At 39.8% G+C, this 24108-nt stretch overlaps 1 protein-coding gene across 1 annotated transcript in view; it reads right to left on the bottom strand.

Annotated features, from left to right (window-relative positions):
* Window positions 1–24108, bottom strand: part of FIG4 (FIG4 phosphoinositide 5-phosphatase) — a 174578-nt gene that overhangs the window by 113454 nt on the left and 37016 nt on the right. The window contains exons 2-5 of the mRNA XM_043439281.1: window positions 15724–15822; window positions 13978–14101; window positions 7139–7295; window positions 5401–5451 (exon numbers count right to left, since the gene is read on the bottom strand). Coding sequence (XP_043295216.1) covers window positions 5401–5451; window positions 7139–7295; window positions 13978–14101; window positions 15724–15822 — 431 coding nt within the window. The remainder of the gene's footprint in view (window positions 1–5400; window positions 5452–7138; window positions 7296–13977; window positions 14102–15723; window positions 15823–24108) is intronic.

The following is a 24108-nucleotide window of genomic DNA, read 5'->3' as shown; positions in this document are numbered from 1 at the left end:
ACAACCTCTTTAACAAGTGGTGCTGGGATAACTGGTCAACCACTTGTAAAAGAATGAAACTAGAACACTTTCTAACACCATACACAAAAATAAACTCAAAATGGATTAAAGATCTAAATGTAAGACCAGAAACTATAAAACTCCTAGAGGAGAACATAGGCAAAACACTCTCCGACATAAATCACAGCAAGATCCTCTATGACCCACCTCCCAGAATATTGGAAATAAAAGCAAAAATAAACAAATGGGACCTAATTAAACTTAAAAGCATCTGCACAACAAAGGAAATTATAAGCAAGGTGAAAAGACAGCCCTCAGAATGGGAAAAAATAATAGCAAACAAAGCAACAGACGAAGGATTAATCTCAAAAATATACAAGCAACTCCTGCAGCTCAATTCCAGAAAAATAAATGACCCAATCAAAAAATGGGCCAAAGAACTAAACAGACATTTCTCCAAAGAAGACATACAGATGGCTAACAAACACATGAAAAGATGCTCAACATCACTCATTATCAGAGAAATGCAAATCAAAACCACAATGAGGTACCATTACACGCCAGTCAGGATGGCTGCTATCCAAAAGTCTACAAGCAATAAATGCTGGAGAGGGTGTGGAGAAAAGGGAACCCTCTTACACTGTTGGTGGGAATGCAAACTAGTACAGCCGCTATGGAAAACAGTGTGGAGATTTCTTAAAAAACTGGAAATAGAACTGCCATATGACCCAGCAATCCCACTCCTGGGCATAAACACCAAGGAAACCACAACTGAAAGAGACACGTGTACCCCAATGTTCATCGCAGCACTGTTTATAATAGCCAGGACATGGAAGCAACCTAGATGCCCATCAGCAGATGAATGGATAAGGAAGCTGTGGTACATATACACCATGGAATATTACTCAGCCATTAAAAAGAATTCATTTGAATCAGTTCTAATGAGATGGATGAAACTGGAGCCCATCATACAGAGTGAAGTAAGCCAGAAAGATAAACACCGATACAGTATACTAACGCATATATATGGAATTTAGAAAGATGGTAATGATAACCCTATATGCAAGACAGAGAGACACAGATGTATAGAACAGACTTTTGGACTCTATGGGAGAAGGCGAGGGTGGGATGATCTGAGAGAATAGCATTGAAACATATATATTATCAAGTGTGAAACAGATCACCAGTCCAGGTTGGATGCATGAGACAAGTGCTCAGGGCTGGTGCACTGGGATGACCCAGAGGGATGGGATGGGGAAAGAGGTGGGAGGAGGGGTTCGGGATGGGGAACACATGTAAATCCATGGTTGACTCATGTCAACGTATGGCAAAAACCACTACAATATTGTAAAGCAATTAGCCTCCAACTAATAAAAATAAGTGAAAAGAAAAATACTGTGTAAGTAACCATAGTACCCAAAGCCACCTACAGATTCAATACAATCTGTATCAAAATTCCAATTACATTTTCCACAGGAATAGAAAAAACAATTCTAAAATTTGTATGGAACCACAGAAGACTCCTAATAGTCAAAGCAATCTTAAGAAAGCAGAACAAAGCTGGAGGCGTCAAACTTCCTGATTTCAAACTTCATTGCAAAGTTACAGCATCAAAACAGCATGTTACCCAGATAAAAAAGACACCCAGACCAATGGAACAGAACTGAGAGCCCTGAAATAAAGCCACTCAGATACAGTCAACTAATATTTGACCAGGGAGCCAAAAAGACAAATGGAGGAAGGATGGGCTTCCCCCTGGTGGCTCAGACAGTAAAGACTCTACCTGCAATACAATGCAGGAGACCCAGGTTTGATCCCTGGGTCAGAAAGGTCCCCTGGAGAAGGGAATGGCCACCTGTTCCAGTATTCTTGCCTGGAGAATTCCATGAACAGTGTAGCCTGGCAGGCTACAGTCCACAGGGTCTCAAAAAGTTGGACACTACTGAGCGACTGACAACCATTTTTCCAAAAGACAAATGGAGAAAGGATAGTCTCTTCAATAAATGTGTTAGGAAAACTGGACAACCACCTGCAGAAGAATGAACCTGGACCCCAGTCTTACACCACTCACAAAAATTCACTCAAAATGGATTAAAGACTTAAATGTAAGACCTGAAACTATAAACTAATAAAACACAGGGAAAATCTCCTTGACACTGGTCTTCACAAATACTATTTTTGGACATGACACCAAAAGTGCAAGCAACAAAAGCAAAAACAAACAAATGAAACATCAAAATAAAAAGCTTTGCACAGAAAAAGAGTGAGTGAGCAAAATAAAAAGGCAACTTTTTGAATGGGAGAAGATACTTGCAAACCATCTGTTAATGGGTTGACAGCCAAAATACATAAAGAACTCATACAACTCAACGACAAACAATCCAATTTTAAAATGGGCAGACGACTTGAATAGACATTTCCCCAAAGAAGACATACAAATGGCCAATAAATGCATGAAAAGATGCTCACCATCACATTGGGAAATGCAAATCAAGACAACAATGAGATACCATTCATACCTATTAGAATGGCTATTATTAAAACAAGAAACAGCAGGGTTGGCAAGGATGTAGAGCAAAGAGAACTCTTTGCACTGCTGGTGGGAACATAAATTGGCCATTATGGAAAATAAAAGAGCAGTTCCTAAAAAATTAAAAACAGAACTACCATTTGATCCAGAAATCCCATTTCTGGTTATATATCCAAAAGAAAAAAGATCACCATCTCAAAGAGCTATCTGCACCCCCATGCTCACAGCAGAATTAATCAAAATACCCAGATGTGGCAACAGCCACAAATGAACAGATTAATAAATCAGCAAAGGAACCGATAAATAAAATGTAGGGTATATAAAAAAAATGGTACTTGCCAGTGGCTGGGGGAAATGGAGAACTATAGGTCAAAGAGTACAAACTCTTAGACAGAAGATAAATAAGATCTGGTTATCTAAGGTACAGCATGGTAACTGTAATTAACAATACTGAATTATATGCTTGAAATGTGTTAAGGGAGTAAATCACGTGTTATCAGTACATACACACAAAATCACAACTATGTCATGGGATGAAGGTGTTAACTACCACTGTGGTAATCATTCTGCAATACATCCATGTATCTAATCATCACCTTGTACAACTTAAACTTACAGATGTCAGTAATATCTCAATAAAGCTGGGGGCGGGGTGAGAAACTGGGCTTTTATTTTTAACAGTCAACTTTTCCTATTTAAAACAACTGATTTATCCTAGCTGAATCTTAAGAATGTAATACAACCTTTTTTAAAGTCTTTAACCTCACATTCTTTACTTATGGAATAAGTTGATAAGAACTCAGTATGAGAATGCAGATGAACTTGAGAAACATGAAGGAGAAATCACTTCTAACAGTCAGCTCCACTGAGCTTCAGTAATACCTCAGACAGACTATAAACAATTAAGCAATAATGGTTGAAAAGCAAATGATGGAGGCAAATACAATGGAAATATACTTTCTATAAACATTCGTGGAAGTGAAAATTATTTCTTTAGAAGCCCTTCACTATACTATTGCTAAAGTAATTAACTTTCTTCAGTTTCACATCAATGAAGACATACTCCACTCTACATAGTAGACATGTTTTTCTTTCATAAATAAATAAATGGTTAACTATATTAACAGTTTAAATATAAATTTAAAATAATGCAAAGCACCCTAACAGTACATAATGCCAACAGCTACAGCACTCTGGGTCCTCTGCTTAGTCCTATGACTCAAGTTCATTGATATATGGTATTTTGTGTTCTACATTTTACTTTGGGCATTGTAAGGGACAGAATTTTCCATGCAGCACAAGAACTTGCTATCTACCTGGCCTACATATTGGTCGCTTCAGTGATGGTATAACACTCTCTCAGGATGCTCTGCTATAATTTACTTGCTTATTTTTCAATTCACCATATTTGGGTTGTCCCTACATTGGTTGGTTTGCTTGTTTGGGCCATGATAGAGAAGCTATCTGTAAAGCTAGTGCCTTTACAAACAGGGACTAATATTTTCCCTCCCGATTTATTTTCTTCAGATATATTTTCATACATACTTGATGCTACATCCCTCTCCAGGAAAATTATTAATTTACAATGCCAACAACAATATGTTGATACTGCAACAGTTCTCCCTATTTTGAGTTTATTTTTACCTAATTTTTACTAGACTGTTAACTGAAAACTGTGAAACGGTTACAACTCTGTATATAAACTTTTAAAAAATTTATTTATTTTAATCGGAGGATAATTACTTTACAATATGGCGATGGTTCTTGCCATACATCAACATCAATCAACCACAGGTATACATGTGTCCCCCCCAACCCTGAATCCCCCTCCCACCTCCCTGTATATAGACAATGCAGATTCAATATTTGTAATTCAAAATTATGAAATAAGCCATTACAGTGTATTGAGTAGAGATCCCTGCGCTATACAGTGAGGCCGATTAGTTGTCTATTTTACATATAATAGTGTCTGCACGTCCATTCCAATCTCCCAATTTATGACTCTCCTGACTTAACCTTAGCGACATAAGTTTGCTTTCTGTATCTGTGACCAATTCTCTGTAATGGCCTATATGGGAAAAGAATCTTAAAAAAAAACGGAGTAGATACATGTGTCCCCTCCCCCCATAGAGCTGACTCACGCCGCCGTACAGCAGAAATTAACACGACACTGTAGATCAACTATACTCCAATAAAAACTTTAAAAAATGTGCAGAAATGGACATGATTTGCAATATGTGTTTTGTTAGTGTTTTATAGTTTGGCCCTTAATTAATTCAACAACTGTGTGTTTATGTGTTAATCTCTAGATTTAGTATCCTGTGACATTTTCTATTTGGTGTGCTAGATGAAAATGTATATTTGAGAACTGGCAATAATTATTTTTAATAGAGTGCTTCTTGCCAGTCCTACAGGAGTAATTTAATTTCTTCAATCTTTAATTTGCTCTTCTGTAAAAAAAAAAGATCAGTGTATAATTTTAAATTATTATTGCCACTCTCATTTGAATAAAGGATGCAGGAATTTTAAAATTTCCTGTTTCAGAGATGATGATAATATTGAAAACTTCAGAAGTAAATATCTTCAAACTCAAAAAAAATTACAAAATAAAAGTATTTCTTTAAAATCATAATGAAAAGATGATTTTTCATAGTAAGAATAATTACCATTTATCCATTCAAAATTTCAAAAACTAGATTTTTAAGAGGAGGAATACTTGTATTTATATTATTTCAGATGAAAAGATTTGGCTATTTTTTAAAAAAAGAATAATCAAAGTACTACCGTGTCCTCTGATTCTGTTTTTACCCTGTAGGAAATAATATAAACATTTAAGAGACTGACGGGAGCAAAACTAAGCTCAAACTTACCTAAAGTAAAAATTGCTGGATAGGTCCACATTTTGGAATATTCGTAGATACCTTAAAAAAAAAATGATTACTATAGTTAACAATATGATGACTACAGTTACCGCTGCTATGATATATATGAAAGCTAAGAGAATAGATCCTGAAAGTTCTCATCACAGGAAAAAAAATGTTCTTCTTTTTATTGTGTCTTTATGAGATGATGGATGCTAACTACACCTATTATGGTTATCATTTCACAATATACATAAGTCAAATCATTATGCTGAACACCTTAAACGTACACAGTGGTATATGTCAATTTTATCTCAATAAAACTGGGAAAAAATGACAGTAAACTACATAAGATATAATTTTTTTCAGTTAGTATAAGACAAAATTCAACTTTATCTGGTAAACTCTACTTAACTCGTCTGAAACAAAATTGTTTTTTTACCCCACTTTCAAACATCAAAGATAGTGTCACAAAGTTCCAGAAAACCACTATCTAAGAAGGTTTTGTTTTCTTTTTTTTTAAGAAGGTTTTAAGCAAGAAAACCACATCACCTTTAAATTCTGGTTCATGTTCTAGAACAACACTATAAAGGTACAAAGTGTAATTTTAATTACACTAAGCTGCTATCTTCCCTAAAAACTCATAAACATGCCTAACTTTGTTCCATTTTGAGTCTTTATAACATCAAACCAATTCTAGCATTTTCTCTATCAATTTATTATTTATTAACAGTCTTTCTCCATATGCCCAAGGTTCCAATAATTTCCCCAAAAAACGTTTTGAAGCTTTCAAACACATAGAAAAATTGGGGGGCGGGGGAAATAGTATAATGAATAGCAGTATGTCCTTCACCTGAATTCACTGTTAAATATTTCTCCTTATACATATATACATTCTCTCTCTTTAAATACACAAGTACATTTTATTTTTCTAAACCATTTACAGTAAGCAGCAAACATGATGACAGTCCTAAATATTACGTATCTTAATATTATGTATCTATTGTGAACAAGGACAATATCCTAAATAACCAGAATGTCACTAATACACTCAAAATTTAACACTGACCCCTTACCCCCTAGCATATAGTTCACATAAAACCATTCCGGTAAAGTCCTTTACAACTCTGTGCCTGTGTGTGTATACACATTGCGTACATATTTTAATACAGGATCCAACAGATTCAAGTGCTGCACTTTGTCATGTTTATTCTAAAATCTCACTCTCTGGCTGTTCGTGTATTTCACGACACTGACATTCCTGAAGGGTCCGGGCCAGTTGTCTTACACAAAGTCCCACACATGGATCTGTCTGATTATTTTACTCATGCTTAGATCCAATTTAAATAGTTTTAGTAAGAAAACTACACAGGCTATTGGTGTCCTTCCCACGGCTTCATATTAAGAGGCAAATAATGTCAGTTTTGTCTCATTATTGGTGATGCCAAGTTTGATCATTTGGTTAAATATGTTTGTCATTTTTTTCTCTTTGTTAATAATAAAAATATTCACGAGGTATTCATGAAGTACAGTATGTCAACAATAACCTCTCACCTAATAGTTTTAGCAGCCATTATTGATTCTTGCCCAAATCAATTATCATAATGCAGGATCTTCAATAGCGCTTGAACAAAAGCTGTAGCATTCTGAGCCAGTATTTACATTTTAACATTTATAATCTATTGACTATGTTTTGCTTTTCAATTGGTCTACAGACACAAAAACAGCAGTTACCACCAGTACATACCTAGTTTCATCAGGATGACTAATCCGTACAGAATCATTGGGTATATAGATCATATTTGTATCTTCAATCTTATATATTGCATGACCTCCAATATCTGCCATCTTCCTCCTTTTGGTTATTAACACAATATAATAGCCTTCTAAAAACCTGACAAAACCTACACAACAACAACAACAAAAAAGAAAGATAAATACATCTCCTAAACTTAGTAATGCTTTCAGATACATATTTAAAAGGCAAAAAGACTTTGACTTATTTCCTGCTTTATTATTTCTCTGATATATAGCCATACAAATTTTCAGCTGGTTTAGAGTTATTCTCTAGAAATGTTTATCTCACTTAAAAATACTACTGTGAACAATTTGATTATAGGAAGACAGTATGTGTTAAGATTCAGTAACACTAAATTCCCAACTACACACTAGTTACCATACAGTCTTGGTTAAAAATGTTCTGGCTCCCAGAACTTTTGCTTTGGGAGTTAAAACTAATTCTCTTGGTGGTTGGGGGAAGGGAGAGGGGCACACGTCTGAACCAGCTATGTGAGGAGCTCAGCAGACTCTCTCCCCAGTGACTGGTGAAAATTATAAAACCAAAACACTGACAGTTTCTGGAAATTCTCCTAATGGCATACAGCAAATGGAGAAACATTTATTCAAAAAAATCTACTAGATCTTGGAAAGACCAGCCAGTCTGTGGCATCCGAACCATAGCTTGCTTCCCTCCTACACCCTTCTCCCAATTCAGTGTGATGAGTGTCTACTCCCAGCAGGTGTCCCCAAAAAGACAGCACCCCCTCTTCCCTCCCCAGCTCTCAGTCTAGGGCCCCGGTTTCTGCTCAGGAGGTACAGGCCACCAGCGTTTCTTGTCCCCTCAGCTCTGTGCTGCAAATTCTTTATTCCAGGCAAGCACATCTGAAACTGGGGGCTCCTTTCTTCCACCCGTTTCCTACTCACAGAGCGAGGCTCTACCCCAGCACAGATACTGGATCCCAGCACCCCAGCTCACTCACTGTGGGAGTCAGGTACGGTCACACACAGCTGACTTCCTACCAGAAACAATGGAGGCCAGAAGGCTGTGGGATAACTTTTTCAAAGCACTGAAAGAAAAGCTCAACCAAGGATCTTCCATATACAGCCTAACGTTTTTTCAAAACTAACTTTCTTGTGTGCACATGTGGGCGTCCCGCTTGCACTTGCCCTCTTTCTCTCTCTCCAAGTGTTGCACTCTATAAAGTCTGAGCTAGGATCTTGGGGCTATAAATTTTTGCTCTAGAATTGGCAAATACCCATAGTCTGTGCCGTGTTATTCTTAGTTGAGATTAGCAATTGAACGTACTAATGTAAATGAGCCAAAATATTTAAGATAAAGATACCATAAGGATTTTGATGAACCACATTACTGCTATTAAAACAATGAAAAAATACTTACATTCTGGACAGCCACAAAGCACATTTTTAAAAAATGTTCATCTGTGCTCCTCCCCACTAGAGGGAAATGGCAACCCACTCCCCAGTATATGGAAAATTCCATGGACATAGGAGCCTGGTGGGCTACAGTCCATTGGGTCACAAAGAGTCAGACGTGACTGAGTGATGCATCTGGGCTACTTCCACTTGGAGACTAGCCCAAAATTCCCTGACTAAAGCTAAAGGACATAAAATAAGAAAAAAAGCTTAATGTCAATCTCATTAAAAGCAAGTTAGGAAGCAGTTATCCTTTAAGAAGGCCAAAACCTACAAAAGCAAGGGTCTTGGAAGCAGCATAAACACCCAAAATGGGAATCTAATTGAGTTTAAGTAATAAATATTTCCAAGACAAATCAGTTTTCCTTTTGTTCTTGTTATGTAGTTTTTATATAAGGAAAAAACCTCTTTGTAATAATTTCCCCCAACCTGCATTCCAACTGAATTTTATGTTCTCAGTTCTAGACTATTTCATCCTACATATCCCTTTATATTTTTAATAAAGCAAATATACTGTATAAAAGAACACTCTCTACCAGCATAAGTGCTTTTTGCATATTATGAGATAATTTTCTTTTTACTACCAATTGGAAATGTCACTCGTTTTTTTAAGAGGTTCCCATCAAATACAGCCGACAGTTAAAAGGCTTCAGTCTGGCACAGACCTCTGTCAAAAGTCAGCCTCATCATCATTTTAACACAAGAAAGACCAGGACAAGTTTTTTCATCTTCATTCTGTGCACTTCTGATCCCAGACCAACTTCCCCAAGTCCTTCCCAGGAGCCTAGACGACAGTCACCATGCAAAAGTGACTTCTTTTTCTCCAAGCAGAGAAGGCTGTGTCGTTTGTGACGGACCCCAAGCAAAGTCAATTAACAGGGACAGTGAGAGGATGGGGTGGTGTGGAGTTCCGGTGGCTGGAGAGCATCCCACAAGCTCACCAACACGGAAGAGGCAGCATCCTGCTGGGTCACCCTGTCAGCTGGTCACTATCTTCGGAGCCTCTCTGCACGCTGACAGAGAGGTATTAAAAACCACAAGGGGCCAAAGTGACACCCTAACACCAAGCCTGTCATCCCCTCACGAGCTGAGGCCCACATGCCATTGCTGTTTTCCCTTTCTCTTGGATCTGCAATCTGTCTAAGGGTGCTGCTTTAAAGAACAACCAAGTCCATCCTTTAGTCTACTATGAAGACACTTACTCTACCACTCCCCTTCAACCTACTAGCAGCTTACAAGAGTGTCCTCTCACTGGGGACACAGGCAGAAGAAGGACATGTATCAAAAGGAGCTGGCTGGTCAGAGCACCGAGAGTAGTGAGGACTACAGGCCTCCACCCAAATGTCCCAGGACCACGTTAAAACCTGGGTGAGAGTGACTGACACTTCTCACTGTCACACAGTCTTGTAACCGCTGCTGAGATCAACATAATATTTCCATCACCCCAAAAACATCCCCTCAGGCCCCTTTGGTGTCCAGCCACTCTTCCCACCCCCAGCACCTGGCAACCACTGATGGATTTTCTGACCCTGCAGATTTGCCTTCTGTAGAATGTCACAGAAATAGGCAGGAGCATAAAAACAACAACAACAAAATGGGTGAGCGAGGCTCATGACCTATCTGGTGGTCTCCCAAACCTCCTGGCTGTCAAACCACAGTGGAACAAATCATAAATGGGCACCACAGCTACAGCACAGGCTCAATCCATGTCCAGGGACCAGAGATGGTCCGTGAGCTTTCAGTACCAGTCCGTGAAGAGAAACGCAAACAAGCTGAAAGGAAGGGTTTAGGAACATCAGAGTTCGTGATCAACGAACCTGCCTTGAACAGACAAGACTCGTTTGGATATTATGAACTTATGTGATGAGTCACATGTGGTCCAAGCTGATGACAAGTTATGCCCAGTAGGCTCTTGTGTTGGTCTTGACACATTTCTGGAAAAAAGACTGGTCCTTTACTATAGACGGTTGACAAGCATAGCTCTAGATTCTTATAGATTGTGAATTAAATTAACCATGGTAACCGTTCAAAACAGTTCAGCAAAATTACTATTCAGAAATTGGGCATGCTGAAAAAATTGAGAGAAAATACTTCAGCCGCAGAAGACAACCATTCAAGTCCTTTCACACATGTATTACTCTGACAATCAGACTATATATTTTTCCAAGGTAAGTATGTTGTGTTTTGCTATTTCAGTTGCCCTTATTTTGTGTTTTGCTATTTCAGTAGCCCTCATCTGTCTAGCCAATACTAGACAAACCATAGCCTTTTATTAAGAGTCCTTATTTACTCTTCAAAGATTCTAAGCATGGTTGAATTAGAATAAATAAAGTGCATTTCCATGAAAGTAATAAATGCTTACTTAGTACATTACTGTGTCACTTTACTGGCAAGTCAGCCTTATAGTGACTTCACCATCCAAGGAGAGTCTCAAAGGGGCCTCAAATTGTGACAGAAATGTACCACAATATCTAAGAATGCCACCTGAGAGAAACATGGCGACACCTTCAGTCCTCATCCAAAGTTTATTAATAGCTGTGTATAAAATGAGCATTTATTCGTCTATAAACTTGGTTATCTGTGGATTAAAATTAAGCTACGGTTTTACAAGCTTAGTTATCAATAGATTTAAAATGAGGCAAGGAATATTGCTAAAAGCAAATATGCCCAGAACAATGAAGAATGATGAAAGTACCATTAAAGTGCATGCATGCTAAGTCACTGCAGTCGTGTCCAACTCTTTGCAACCCATGGGCTGCAGCCCATTAGGCTCCTCTGTACATGGGATTCTCCGGCACAAATACTGGAGTGGGTTGCCAAGCCCTCCTCCAGGGGATCTTCCTGACCCAGCGATCGAACCCGCGTCTCTTACGTCCCCTACATTGGCAGGCGGGTTCTTTACCACTAGTGCCACCTGCGAAGCCCAGGACAGCATCTAGAGGCTACTTAATGTAAAAAGCAAACTGCCCAATACAATTCCAAAACACCCAAGGGCAGCTATTTTAAAATACAGTTCAATGGGCTTCCAAGGTGGCACTAGTGGTAAAGAACCCGCCTGCCAATGCAGGAGATGTAAGAGATGCGGCTTCCATCCCTGGGTGAGGAAGATCCCCTGTAGGAGGGCATGGCAACCCACTCCAGTATTCTTGCCTGGAGAATCCCATGGACAGAGGAGCCTGACAGGCTACAGCACACAGGGTCACAAAGAGTCAGACACAACTGACGTAACTTAGCACACACACACACAACTGATCTTCAACTCATTATACTTAATTGCCAAGGAAGGTTCAAGTTTGAATATTTAACTCTGGCTAATTAGGCATTCAATATTACATATACCATAGGAAATTTACATTTTGAAAATTTACATTTTTCAAAAGTTTTAATAAAGTATTTAGCATTTAAATACTACAAATAAAATACAGCATTTAAGGAAATGAGTTTAACCTATTAAGTATCTAATTAAGCCTAATGTATTTAAGAGAGTTTTTTTATTTCTAGATTTTTTTCTTTAAGAGTTAAGTAACAAAGTGGAATTTAACATATATGGAATATATGGAATTGAAACACATGAACTCACTTGACATACACTAACATGCACATGTTATCCATTAAACGTTATCCATTAAACACTTATCCATTAAACATGAAACCTCAAGGGATTTGTCAAGACTAAGCAGAAGGTACGCAGAAGGCGCCAGTCCTATGCAGAAGAAGCTAATCATACTGACCACTCTCAACCTTCCCTGGCAGTCGCCTTAGACACAAAATGGACCTAAAGGGATTCCACATGAAGGGCTATGAGAGCACATCAAGAAAAACAAACTTCAAACACAGCAGAATACGCATAATCAAAGTCTCAACAAGTACACATTCACCAAATAGAAAGTGCTAATCAGAAAAATGAACATACGAATATGAAACTATATAGCACAGGTCAGTCGTATTAATTTTGTTAACATCTACAGACACCACTCAGTAAATATTATAGACAGTTCAGCAGGTTTAAGAAGCAGAAAGATAATTTTGTGTTGGGGGGTAAAAAAAAAAGACTTGAAATATGGCCATGCCAACAGGGAAGCTGAGACACAACTGCCCTCTGCCTGGCTTCCAAGGCCCTAGAGATCTGGCCTCACCAACTGCTTGCCAGCATTCCAGGACCTGTGGGCATCTTCATACCGGTGCTTCTGTCGTCACACCTCCTGAAGCTCTCTCCTCCCTTCCCCACATCCATCCAAAGCTTGCTTCTCCTCCAGGGTCCAGCCTGAGTCTTATCTTCTCCAGGAAATCTTTCCTGGCCACTCCAGGTCCAAGCAGTCTACCTCTTATGTAATCTCCAGCATTTACTACTGACTACACAACTGGGATCCAAATTCCAGTCCTGGAGTTGTTTCCTGGGCACTGGGTTTTGTCCTCCCACCCCACCCCTGTCCAATCCAATCATCCTAAGACTCCCCGGGACAAATCCAGGAGCAAAGATAGGTTTTCTGACCCACTGTCACAAGGGACAACGCACCAGAAGAACTGCGGGGCATCTCCCAAACGCCCCACAAGCTGGACTCCTTTAAAGGCCAAGGCCACCTTATGCTTGTTCATGAATAAGTAAAGGCGTTATTATAGGATTGGGGAAAGAGATTAGGTAAAATTTAAATGAAGAGGCTCAAACCAGAGCAAGACTGAATGTAAAGAAATAAACATCAGGTCTCGACTGTGAAGGGACTCGGGGTCTCATTTCCTTGAAAGCAATAAAGTGAACAGAGCCGCAGTCGGCCGCGTCCAGAAAGCCCTCATCTGAGGCTCCGCGCGAGCCTCGTCAACCGAGGCTGCCTCTCTGCGTCAAAATGACTTAGATCATCCAGGCGACAGGGGCATGTTTTCTCTCACTGACACGACTTTAAAGAGCAAAGTTTCCGACTGTCTGTGATTTTAGAGAACAAAGTTTCTCAGAGTAAGAAAGCAGTTGTCACTCAGAGAAGGGGCTCGGGACACTTCCCACTGCAGCGTGTCCTTGAGAGAAACTCCTCTAATTTAAAAGCTGGTTTTACCTGTACCTGTTTTTCCAGCTGATGTTTACAACTCCAAGCCAATTTCCACTTTTTCATTTCTTGCCAAGCCAGACTCCTTAGAGGTCCAAACCATCGCTACATTTGTTCATATCCTACACGAAACTGGCCACAGTCCTGAGTGTATGGCAGATATTATATAAAGGCTGTTTGATACCTGGTTGATAGATGATGCAGTTTTAAATAACCAAAGTCACAGAAGGTGGGTCACATTTACAAACCTATATAAATAGGAGCCTTGAAAACCATCTTCAAGTAGTCTATATAGAAAAAAAAAAAAGAGGTTGAAAGAGGGAGGCATCGTTCTTACCTACAACACCAAAAGCTGAAACAGCTCGAAATAACCCAGAGGAGCCTTTCTGTCCCATCTTTGTCCTGTTTCCTAGGTCCAAGCGCCCAAGAAGTTCTCGCACTTCTTGTTGAGTATATACATGCTAGAAATAAGCAAATTAATCTGTAAGGTTGAGTTTGATTTTTAGATTCATTATTTATTTACCTCTGAAAATTAAGTTTTCTACAGCTTTACATCATTAGCTATTTCACAGAGAAGTATATAAAAGTGCAAGACTAAGCTACAATTCTAAAAAGCCGACAAATTTTTTAACATTAGCAGTTAATTAAGGGTGGTTACTGGATCACATGTTGCTGTACTTAAAAGGTATACCAAAATCTTATCTTCTGGATCAGAGATTCAGAGGAATGAGGAATCCACAGACAAGTTTCAAGAAATCTATAAACTCCTTAAAATTGCATGCAAAGTTTTGGTTAAACGTGCATACATGTATTTTTATGAGAAGGCCCATAGCTTTTCTTAGATTCTCAAAGAGATTCCCAATCAACCACTCCTATCCCCAAGTTAACCCACGTATCATTCAGTTCAGTTCAGTCGTGTCCGACTCTTTGCGACCCCATGAATCGCAGCATGCCAGGCCTCCCTGTCCATCACCAACTCCCGGAGTTTACTCAAACTCATGTCCATCGAGTCGGTGATGCCATCCAGTCATCTCATCCTCTGTCATCCCCTTCTCTTCCTGCCCCCAATGCCTCCCAGCATCAGGGTCTTTTCCAATGAGTCAACTCTTCGCATGAGGTGGCCAAAGTACTAGAGTTTCAGCTTCAGCGTCAGTCCTTCCAATGAACACCCAGGACTGATCTCCTTTAGGATGGACTGGTTCTATCTCCTTGCAGTCCAAGGGACTCTAAAGAGTCAAGTATCATTACATTGTATTAATAAATACTGCCAGATGGTATGTGTGTGGGCGAAGGAGGACCATGATACCCAAAAGTATGGGAAGTCACAAAACACAATATATCCAAAATTATTATAACATAGAAATTAGTTTTCCAAAGAGCTTAGTGAAAATGATTTCCAAACTACAGCTATTGATACCTTTGAAAAACCTTTGAAAATCCACACGGATTCAGAAATATTCAGACAGGAACTTCAACACAAAGTGTTAGTTAGCTGCCCTCACCTGAGAGTTAAAATTAACTGTTCAATTCCACCTTATTATATTTCTCTTTTGACTAAAAGCCTCATATTTTTGTGCCACCTGAATTAAGTCCCAACTCTGAATAATATGACATGTGGATAAGAATAGCTTAACATTTCTCTAGCAAGTCATCAGAAGTGACCCTACCAATCACTTTTAGCAGTATAATAAAAAGTGCAATAGAGAAGTCCTTATTGACTTCAAGGAGCTTCATATTAAAGAAGAAGAATAAATAATCTCTTTGGTGGATGCAATATTGAGAGTTATATCAGATCCTTAAAAGGGCAACCCTTTAAGAAAATATATTCATTATCTTATCCAAAGAGTTTGCTTCGTAAAAAGTCAAAACGAAGGACAAAGTGTAATTCTGGCAAACTTTCTGACCTCAGTAATTTTAGAAACCAGATTAGAAATTAAAAATTCTAGCCAGCCATGAAAAACTGTCATTTCTAGATGTATGATAAAAAAAAGTATACATCGCTAGAAGCTGTAAGGATATTTCATATCCATTAAATAAGAAGTACAAAGGTTTCTGTCTGTATTCAGGTTGTCAAGATACTTACCCTGTCATCAATGATAACCAAATCTTTTGGTTCTGTTCTGTCAATTTTCAAAACACGGTATTTTGTTTCTGCATGATTGCTCCCAACTAGGAAGTATCTCTATAAAGAAAAAGAAATGTCATTAGTTTTTTTAAGACAGCTTGCCTTATACACATTTTATAATAACTTTGTTTTTTTATCATTAAATACATTAATTAAGTCAGGTTACTTTTAAAAAGAAATATTTCTGTTAAGTACTACTGGCAGATTAAAGAAAGGCTGATTCTAAAAGGTCAACTTTAAAATTGAAATATTCATCGTGGTGACATGATTAGCAGTCTGATATTTAAAATGTACCCAGTAACCAGGTCAGATGAATTTAATTATATTACACAGAGATTAACCTAACTGGGGACTGATGTTTAAACTTTGCCAGGAAACAGAGGCTCTGGTAAGAATTAGAAAGCTAAACACATAATTAGGAATGCTTAGACAATTATAGCTATTAAAATATTGATATTTTATCAAATAAACCTTTATACATTTTCTGTAGAAGACTAAAAATGACTTTAATATAGCAACTGTAAAAATCAACCGCAAAGTCCCAATAAAAAATTAAAATGAATGTACTTTCCGAAATGGCTTTTTATAGATAAGCTACAGGAAATAATTAATATTCTTTCTTTTCCGAAACACTTCCTTGGAGCATTGTACCTGAACACATTAGTCTTCTTAAATGAATACTGAGAATAAAATGAATAATAAAAATACAGAAAAACAATCATCCTACACTGAAAGAAAATGCTTTTCAGAAAACCTAAACCAGATGAATAATTTTCAAACTGTGTTTAAGAAAATATGTAAAACTCCATTAGGAAAAATATATTTAAAATATTTTGCTTCAAAAAAGTCCTTTAAAGTGACTCTTTTTCAACACTGCAAAAATTAAGAACACATTGCCACCATCAATTGGCATCCAACCATCTCATCAGTCACATAAGACACAGACAGACAAAGCAATTAAATAACAAATAAGATTCTTTAGATTAATGGCCAAACTGAAGTATAGGTACTGAGAGCAGGAAAGATTAATGTGAGCTACTAAAGGTGCAGAAAACCTCAGAGGACTTAGGACTTAAAGTGAGCCTTAAAGGTTGGAGAAGATTTTTTAAGGTAAGATTTTATAATAGAAGATAGGTATAACAGAAGATACATATGTGCTTGGTTGTGTCTGACTCTTTGTGACTCCATGGACCCACCAGGCTCCTCTGTCCACGGGGATTCTCCAGGCAAGAACACTGGAGTGGGCTGGCATTTCCTACTCCAGGGAATCTTCTCGAACCAGGGATGGAACTTGCATCTCTTGTGTCTCCTACACTGGCCAGTGGACTCTTTACCACTGCGTCACCTGGGAAGCCCCATAACAAGATGAGAACTTGGTTACATCGTTTTAATACTAAAGCTGTAAAAATGGATGAGCTTTTAAAGTAAGTATATAGCTGTTTACAAAGGTATGATCTAGACTTTCAGATTATAAAGAACAAAACTGTATGTTAAAAGATGATAGGTTAGGGACTTCCCTGGCTAGCCAGTGGTTAAGACTCTGTGATTCCACCGCAAGGGGCATAGATTTGATTCCTGGTCAGGGAACTAAGATCTTGCATGCCACAAAGAGCAGCCAAAATAAAAAAATAAATAAAATTATGTTCATTAAAAAAAAAAAAGATGATGGGTTAGCCCATGCTTAAGGGGAAAACTAACCAAAATACTGAATCCCTTGTGTTCTAGGGAGAAATACAGTCTAGATGAAAGTAATCAGTTATCATGAGGAAGAAACTGAGCAATTAAAATAAATTAGTAAACTAAAACAAGACATCCAGTGATCAGGATGCACTGGAGGAGCAGCTGGAACGGCAGAGACCCGGCGAGAGGGAGGAAGTCCAAGTTCTCAGGCTGGCCTCAGTGAGTCCCTCCCCGAGACCCTACCCACCACTGAGAGGAAAGTGGGGTCACCAGCCTAATAAACTCAACCACAGAAGGATGGCCTATAAACTGCACGTTTGCTAGCAGGAAAGGAAACCACCTTCTTGATCACTTGAGGAAAAACAGGTTCCCAGGAATAGAAACAGTGAGTGCAAAGACTAGAACAGCGAAGAAGCTCGCCGAGTCTGTTAGAGGAAGAAGATTAACGGAGACAATGCTTATAAAAACACCTAACACAGTGAAGTGTCCAACACACAGAAAAGGCACTCCATGAGGGTTACTTTTCTTTGCTTTACTTTTTAAGATATTAGCAAGTCTATGTCATTGTATTTGAGAAAAAGACTCCAAAAAAGAGGAAAAAAGAGGTAGCCCAGAGGGAAAAAAAAGCATGCATGGGACCAGAATGGAACCAGAGTGGGGAAAATACACAAGTCTATTAGTAATCAGTCTCTGTCCTCAGAGAGAAGAGCATGCAATGTAACAGCCACGAACAGCGCGCTATAACAGAGGTCTGAACTGGACAATGACGACACACGAAGGGCACTTCGCTCACTTGCAGAGGGACAGAGCAAGCTATCCAGACAGGCTGGTGTTGTCCCGCTGCTATTGGACCTTGGAGGATCTCTAAACAGGACTCCATGTACTAAGCCAAGATAGAGGAAGCAACATTCCCTGCCCCCCACTCCTGCCCCTACCAGAGCACTTTTTTGCTCAGAGAGCTGCCTTCTGAGCGCCCTGCTAAATTTGTTTGGGGCTACTCTATCCCGTTCACCTATCATAAGCAGCTCTGGAGTCTGACTCCTGTGGTTTTTAATTCTAGTCCAGTAGTGCAATCTGGTTCTGCAGGCATTGAGTACATGTTAAATGGAAGAACACTCACTCACCACAGGCTAACCATTTAATCTGCTGGGTAACTTTCTACAACATTCACACTAAGCCATCTTTCTTGGTAAACTGCACAGAAAGACAGTCCTTCTAAGTCAACCACGTCATGGGATTCTCTGGGCAAGCATACTGGAGTGGGTTACCATTCCCTTCTCCAGGGGATCTTCCCAACTCAAGAATGGAACCTGCGACTCTTGTATTGCAAGTGGATTCTTTACCGTCTGAGCTATATATAACTGAATCACTCAGTAAAGAGCCACATCACAGCTTTAAGAGAGGTAAAACCGCTGAGTGAAATTCCTAGAATTTCAACAGATCCTAGGAAATCTAAAGATGAACTGCGGTAGGACCATGACTTGGCAGTTTGTAATAAAAAGACTGAATTCCTGGGGTGGGAGTAGACAAATGCACTCTTGGCCTTTTGGAGCGCACACAGGAGAGCGGGTCTGCACCCCTCTTATCCAGACCCTTGCGTGAAGTCTTTACTCCAGGAAGCGGCGGAGCCGAGGCAAAAATCCACAGAACTCAGAAGCAGGTCGGAGTGGGAAGAAAGAAACTGGAAGCAGTATAACTATCCACATTCTCTATTAAAGTGGTCCAAGAATCCTGAAAACGTTTTGTGCAGATAAGAGTGACCTCTTGTGGAATCAGTGATGTGGGGAGAAACCCACGGCGCTCAGCAGGGAACAGAATGACGCTCCTGCACTGCCCCCTGGTGGGCGAGTCGCAGGCTTTCAGGCCAAATTTTTAAGAGGTAACTTTTCCAGAAAGGCCTTAATTCTACTTGGTTTGATTAACTATACACAGACACACACACACACATACACATATATTTATCCTTAGGCTTTATTATATTTAACATCATGCTTCAAAATTAATTTCAGCATTTTGGGGCTTAAAAATAGCCCTGAAATATCTTTTCCTTAAATTCTTCTCCACTGTTTTTTTCTTTTTTATTTCGAAAATTTTTCAAACCTACAGTAAAATAGAACGGTAAAACGAAAACCCACATTCCACTCAGCTAGATTCACGCATGGTTAACTTCGTGTTACATTTTTTTCTCCCTTCTTCCTTCTAGAGAGCTTTTTTTTTTTCTTTTGAACCATGTGAAAAACAAGTTGCAGGTATCATAACACATCATCCCAAAAGCCCTCAACTTGTATTTTCTAAATACAAGGACATCCTCCCACATAATCATAGCAGCCATTGATACAACATTACCTATAATCCATCAAGTTTCCCCAAATGTCCCAATAGTATCCTTTATGTGCTAAGTCCATTCAGTTGTGTCCGACGCTTTGCGACCCCCTGGATTGTAGCCCACCAGGCTCCTCTGTCCATGGGATTCTCCAGGCAAGAATACTGGAGTGGGTTGCCATGCTCTCCTCTGGGGGATCGTCCCGACCCAGGGATGGAACCTGCATCTCTTAAGTCTCCTGCATTGGCAGGTGGGATCTTTAAGACTAGCGCCACCTGAGAAGCCCAGTATCCTTTCTAGCTGGCTTTAAATAAAAAAACAAACATGGAATCCAATCAAGCATTCTGTATAGCACTTGTTACCAGGTCTTTTATAAAATATCTTTTAATCTAGAACAGTCACCCTGCCTTTACTTTCAAAGACTGTCTTTCAGAACATGTTAAGAGAGTCCACAATTTAACAATTTTCCTGGCTTCCTATGGACATCACTCATCTGCCCATGTACCAGTGAATGCCTCCTGTGTGCCAGGCACTGGACTAGATACCTAAGGGCAAGGATACACTGAAGCTGTATTTTAGGCACATGCCTTGCTAGTGGATTAGATTGGGGGGAAAAGGAGTAATCAATCTGATTACTTTTGCTTGATGAGCAACTAGCTAGATGGAGGTTCCATGGAGGGTTGACTAGAGAAGGAGCAGGTTTGAGGGGAAAACCAAGATTTCTGTTCACACCATTCCCAAGCGGATGAAGTGGGAAGTAGAGCCTGGAGCCCACAGGAGAGATCTCAGAGGGCACCATCAGCACATCGGCGGTATGTAAAGTGAAGTCAGGGGACTGGACTAGCCAACCAGGGACAGCAAAGACACAAAGCCCCCTTCTTTCCCGCAAAAAAAAAAAAAAAATCACCGAGCCTGAGGCACTCCAAATAAAAGGATTTAGAGGCTGAATACAGAGAAGGAACCTGCTGGAAAGACTTAGAGGAAGGACCAGTGATGGAAAACACCAGGACAGCGGGAGTCATTACAGCAAGGGGAGGAATGATCTGGAAGAGAGGGCAGTGGTCACTGCCAGTCAAATGCTGCGGACAGGGCCCACACAGTGGGGGTCTGAGGACAAGAGCTTGTGAGTGGTCTTTCTGGGGGCAAGGGGCTGTCTCCACGATGGAGGTGGGGCGCAAAAATCCACAGCAGAGCTGGGTGATGGGCAAATGGGTAGCCTTCCAGGCAAAGAGAGAGGAGTGGAGGGCTCGGCTCACCCCTCCAAACACCTCACTAAAATCACAGTAAAGTTTTTTATGGTCGTTTTCTTAGGAGCCTCAAGGGCAAGAGAAAGAGAGAAGCAGACTGCAGGGGGGAAAAAAATCATTTGAAACTGAAAAGTATACCCAAGGAAGAAAGCAGTAGCAAGTCAAGAAGCAATCCAATTTGCACCATAGAACCCCCAAAGGCAGGGAAATTTGTTGCAGCTCTTATCTCTGGAGGGAGAAGTGTAAAACTTCAGAAAACTGAAGATTAAAAAGGAGCTAGCACAAGCTTCGAAGGAGGAAAAAAAGGCTTCAAGCTAAAGATCAAGAATAGCACAACACTAGAAATTCTCGACAGCAAAACTGAAGGTGGAAGACAGGGACATAATGCCTTCAAATTTTTAAGGGAAAATTAATTTCAATCTTTAACTCCACATTAGGCCTATCAATCAAACCTGAGGGCCTAATAAGGGCCTTTGCAGATATTGTTGTTGCTGTCTGGTCACTAAGTTGTGTCTGACTCTGCGACCCCATGGACTGTAGCACGCCAGGCTCCTCTGTCCACCACTACCTCCTGGAGTTTGCTCAAATTCATGTCCATTGAGTTGGTGATGCTATCTAACCGTCTCATCCTCTGCCTCTCTCTCCTTTTGCCTTCAGTCTTTCCCAGCAGTCTTTTCCCAGTCTTTTCCAATGAGTCGGCTCATCGCATCAGGTGGCCAAAGTACTGAAGTTTGAGCTTCAGCATCAGTCCTTCTAAGGAATATTCAGGTTTCCTTTTTGGATTGATTTCCTTTTGGGTTGATTAGACTGATCTCCTTGCAATCCAAGGGACTCTCAAGAGTCTTCTCTAGCACAATTCGAAAGCCTCAATTCTTCAGGGCTCATTTTTTTTTTTTATGGTCCAACTCTCACATCCTTACATGACTACTGCAAAAACCATAGCTTTGACTGCACATACCTTTATCAGCAAAGTGATATCTCTGCTTTTCAATACACTGAGTTTGTCATTGCTTTCCTTCCAAGGAGCAAGCATCTTTTGTTTTCATGGCTGCAGTCATCATCAGCAGTGATTTTGGAGCCCACGAAAATAAAATCCATCACTGCTTCCACTTTTTCCTTTTCTATTTGCCATCAAGTGATGGGACTGGATGCCATATTCTTAGTTGTTTAAATGTTGGGTTTCAAGCCAGTTTTTTCTCTCTCCTCTTTCATCTTCATCTAAAGGTTCTTTACCTCCTCTTCAATTTCTGTGATTAGAGTGGTATTATCTGCATATCTGAGGTTGTTGTGTCAATCTTGATTCCAGCTTGTGATTCATCCATCCCAGCATTTTACATGATGTACCCTGAATACAGGGTGACAATATATATAGCCTTGTCATACTCTTTTCCCTATTTTGAGCCAGTCAGTATGTCCGGTTCTAACTGCTGCTTCTTGACCTGCATACAGATTTATCAGGAAGCAGGTAAGGTGGTCTGGTTTTCCCATCTCTAAAAATTTTCCTCAGCTTGTTGCAGTCCACACAGTCAAAGGCTTTACTATAGCCAATGAAGCAGAAGTAGATGTTTTTCAGGAATTCTCTTGCTTTCTCCATGATCCAACAAATGATGGCAATTTGATCTCTGGTTCCTCTGCCTCTCTGGAACCCAGCTTGTAAATCTGTTTTCCATTCATGTATTGCTGAAACTGAGCTTGAAGGAGTCTGAGCATAACCTTGCTAGTACGTGAAATGAGCACAACTATGCAGTAATTTGAACATTCTTTGGCATTGCCCGTTCTTGGGATTAGAATGCAAACTGACCTTTTTCAGTCCTGTGGCCACTGCTGAGTTTTCCAAATTTGCAAGTTTTCAAATATGAATAGCTCAGCTGGAATTCCACCACCCCCACTAGGTTTTTTCACAGTAATGCTTCCTGAGGCCCACCTGACATCCTGCTCCACGGTGTCCAGCCCTAGGTGAGTGACCACACCATCATAGTTATCCAGGTCATTAACACCTTTTTCTGTGTGTGCAGTTCTTCTGCGTATTCTTGCCACCTCTTTTTAATCTCTTCTGCTTCTGTTAGGTCCTTACTGTTCCATGCATCTATGGATTCAAAAAGATTCCTGCTGAGGAACCCTTCCTCATGAAGCAATTGAAGGAGCTGCTCCACCAAAATGAGGGCATAACTCAAGAGAGAAAAAAGCAATCCAGGATCTGGGAAAGTAAGGAAATCATCACAGGAGACGTGATGGGATGGTGGTTAAGGGAGATCCCAGGATGGCGGCTGAGCAGGAGGCCGTGGGAGCAACCAGTCCAGATCGGAGCCACTGCTTCAGAAGATGAAGCCAGGAAGAATACCTACTGTGTGAATGTGCTGAGAGGGGACTTACATATGTGGAAAGTTGGGCTGAAACCATTATAAATTAGGAATAACTGGGTTTTAGGAAGAAGGAAAGGTCATCTCGGGTACCTGCAGTCTGAAGTTCAAATGGTGAAGGTGGACAGGAGGTAAACAAAATGCCCAAAAGCAACCAAGAGAAAAAGCGAGCAGTAACTGGAGTGTTCGGGACTTTCCTAATCGGGCACACGTCAGCTGGACTGCCTGAAACGCAGGCTCACACGTGGATGAAAGGAATCGGCTCTGCTGGGGACCATCTGTGTGTGTCAGTAGATTCGCTGAGGGGCAGAGGGTTGGCAAGAACCGGTGTAGAGAATCAGGACACCAAAAGAAGCTGCCTTAAGATGCCCATTAAGACAGAAGATGCTCTGAGATGACTTTTCCAAGTTAAGTATCAAGAAAAACCTTAAAATCTCACGATGCAGCTTTAACAGTGGTGACTTGGTTTAAAGATGAACGTGTTTCTAAAATATATACATGAACTCCACATAAAATACAGAAGGTAATCCACTTAACAGGAAATGCAGTTATCTACTAACATTACCATCTTCTTTGATAATGACAGGCTAATTAATCACTCAGTTTTCAGCTGAGGGAAGAAAATCAGCTTTCTTGAAAGAGGAGACATTTTAGGTTGTCCTGACAGCTGCGATTAATGTTAAACTGCACTTGAACTTTCAGAATAAAAGGTATTATTTTTAAAGATCATCAC

Source organism: Cervus canadensis, chromosome 20 (genome assembly GCF_019320065.1).
Source record: "Cervus canadensis isolate Bull #8, Minnesota chromosome 20, ASM1932006v1, whole genome shotgun sequence".
Taxonomy (NCBI): Eukaryota; Metazoa; Chordata; class Mammalia; order Artiodactyla; family Cervidae; genus Cervus; species Cervus canadensis.
The sequence above is the reverse complement of the archived record's forward strand: the minus strand, read 5'-3'. Positions and strand labels throughout refer to the sequence as shown.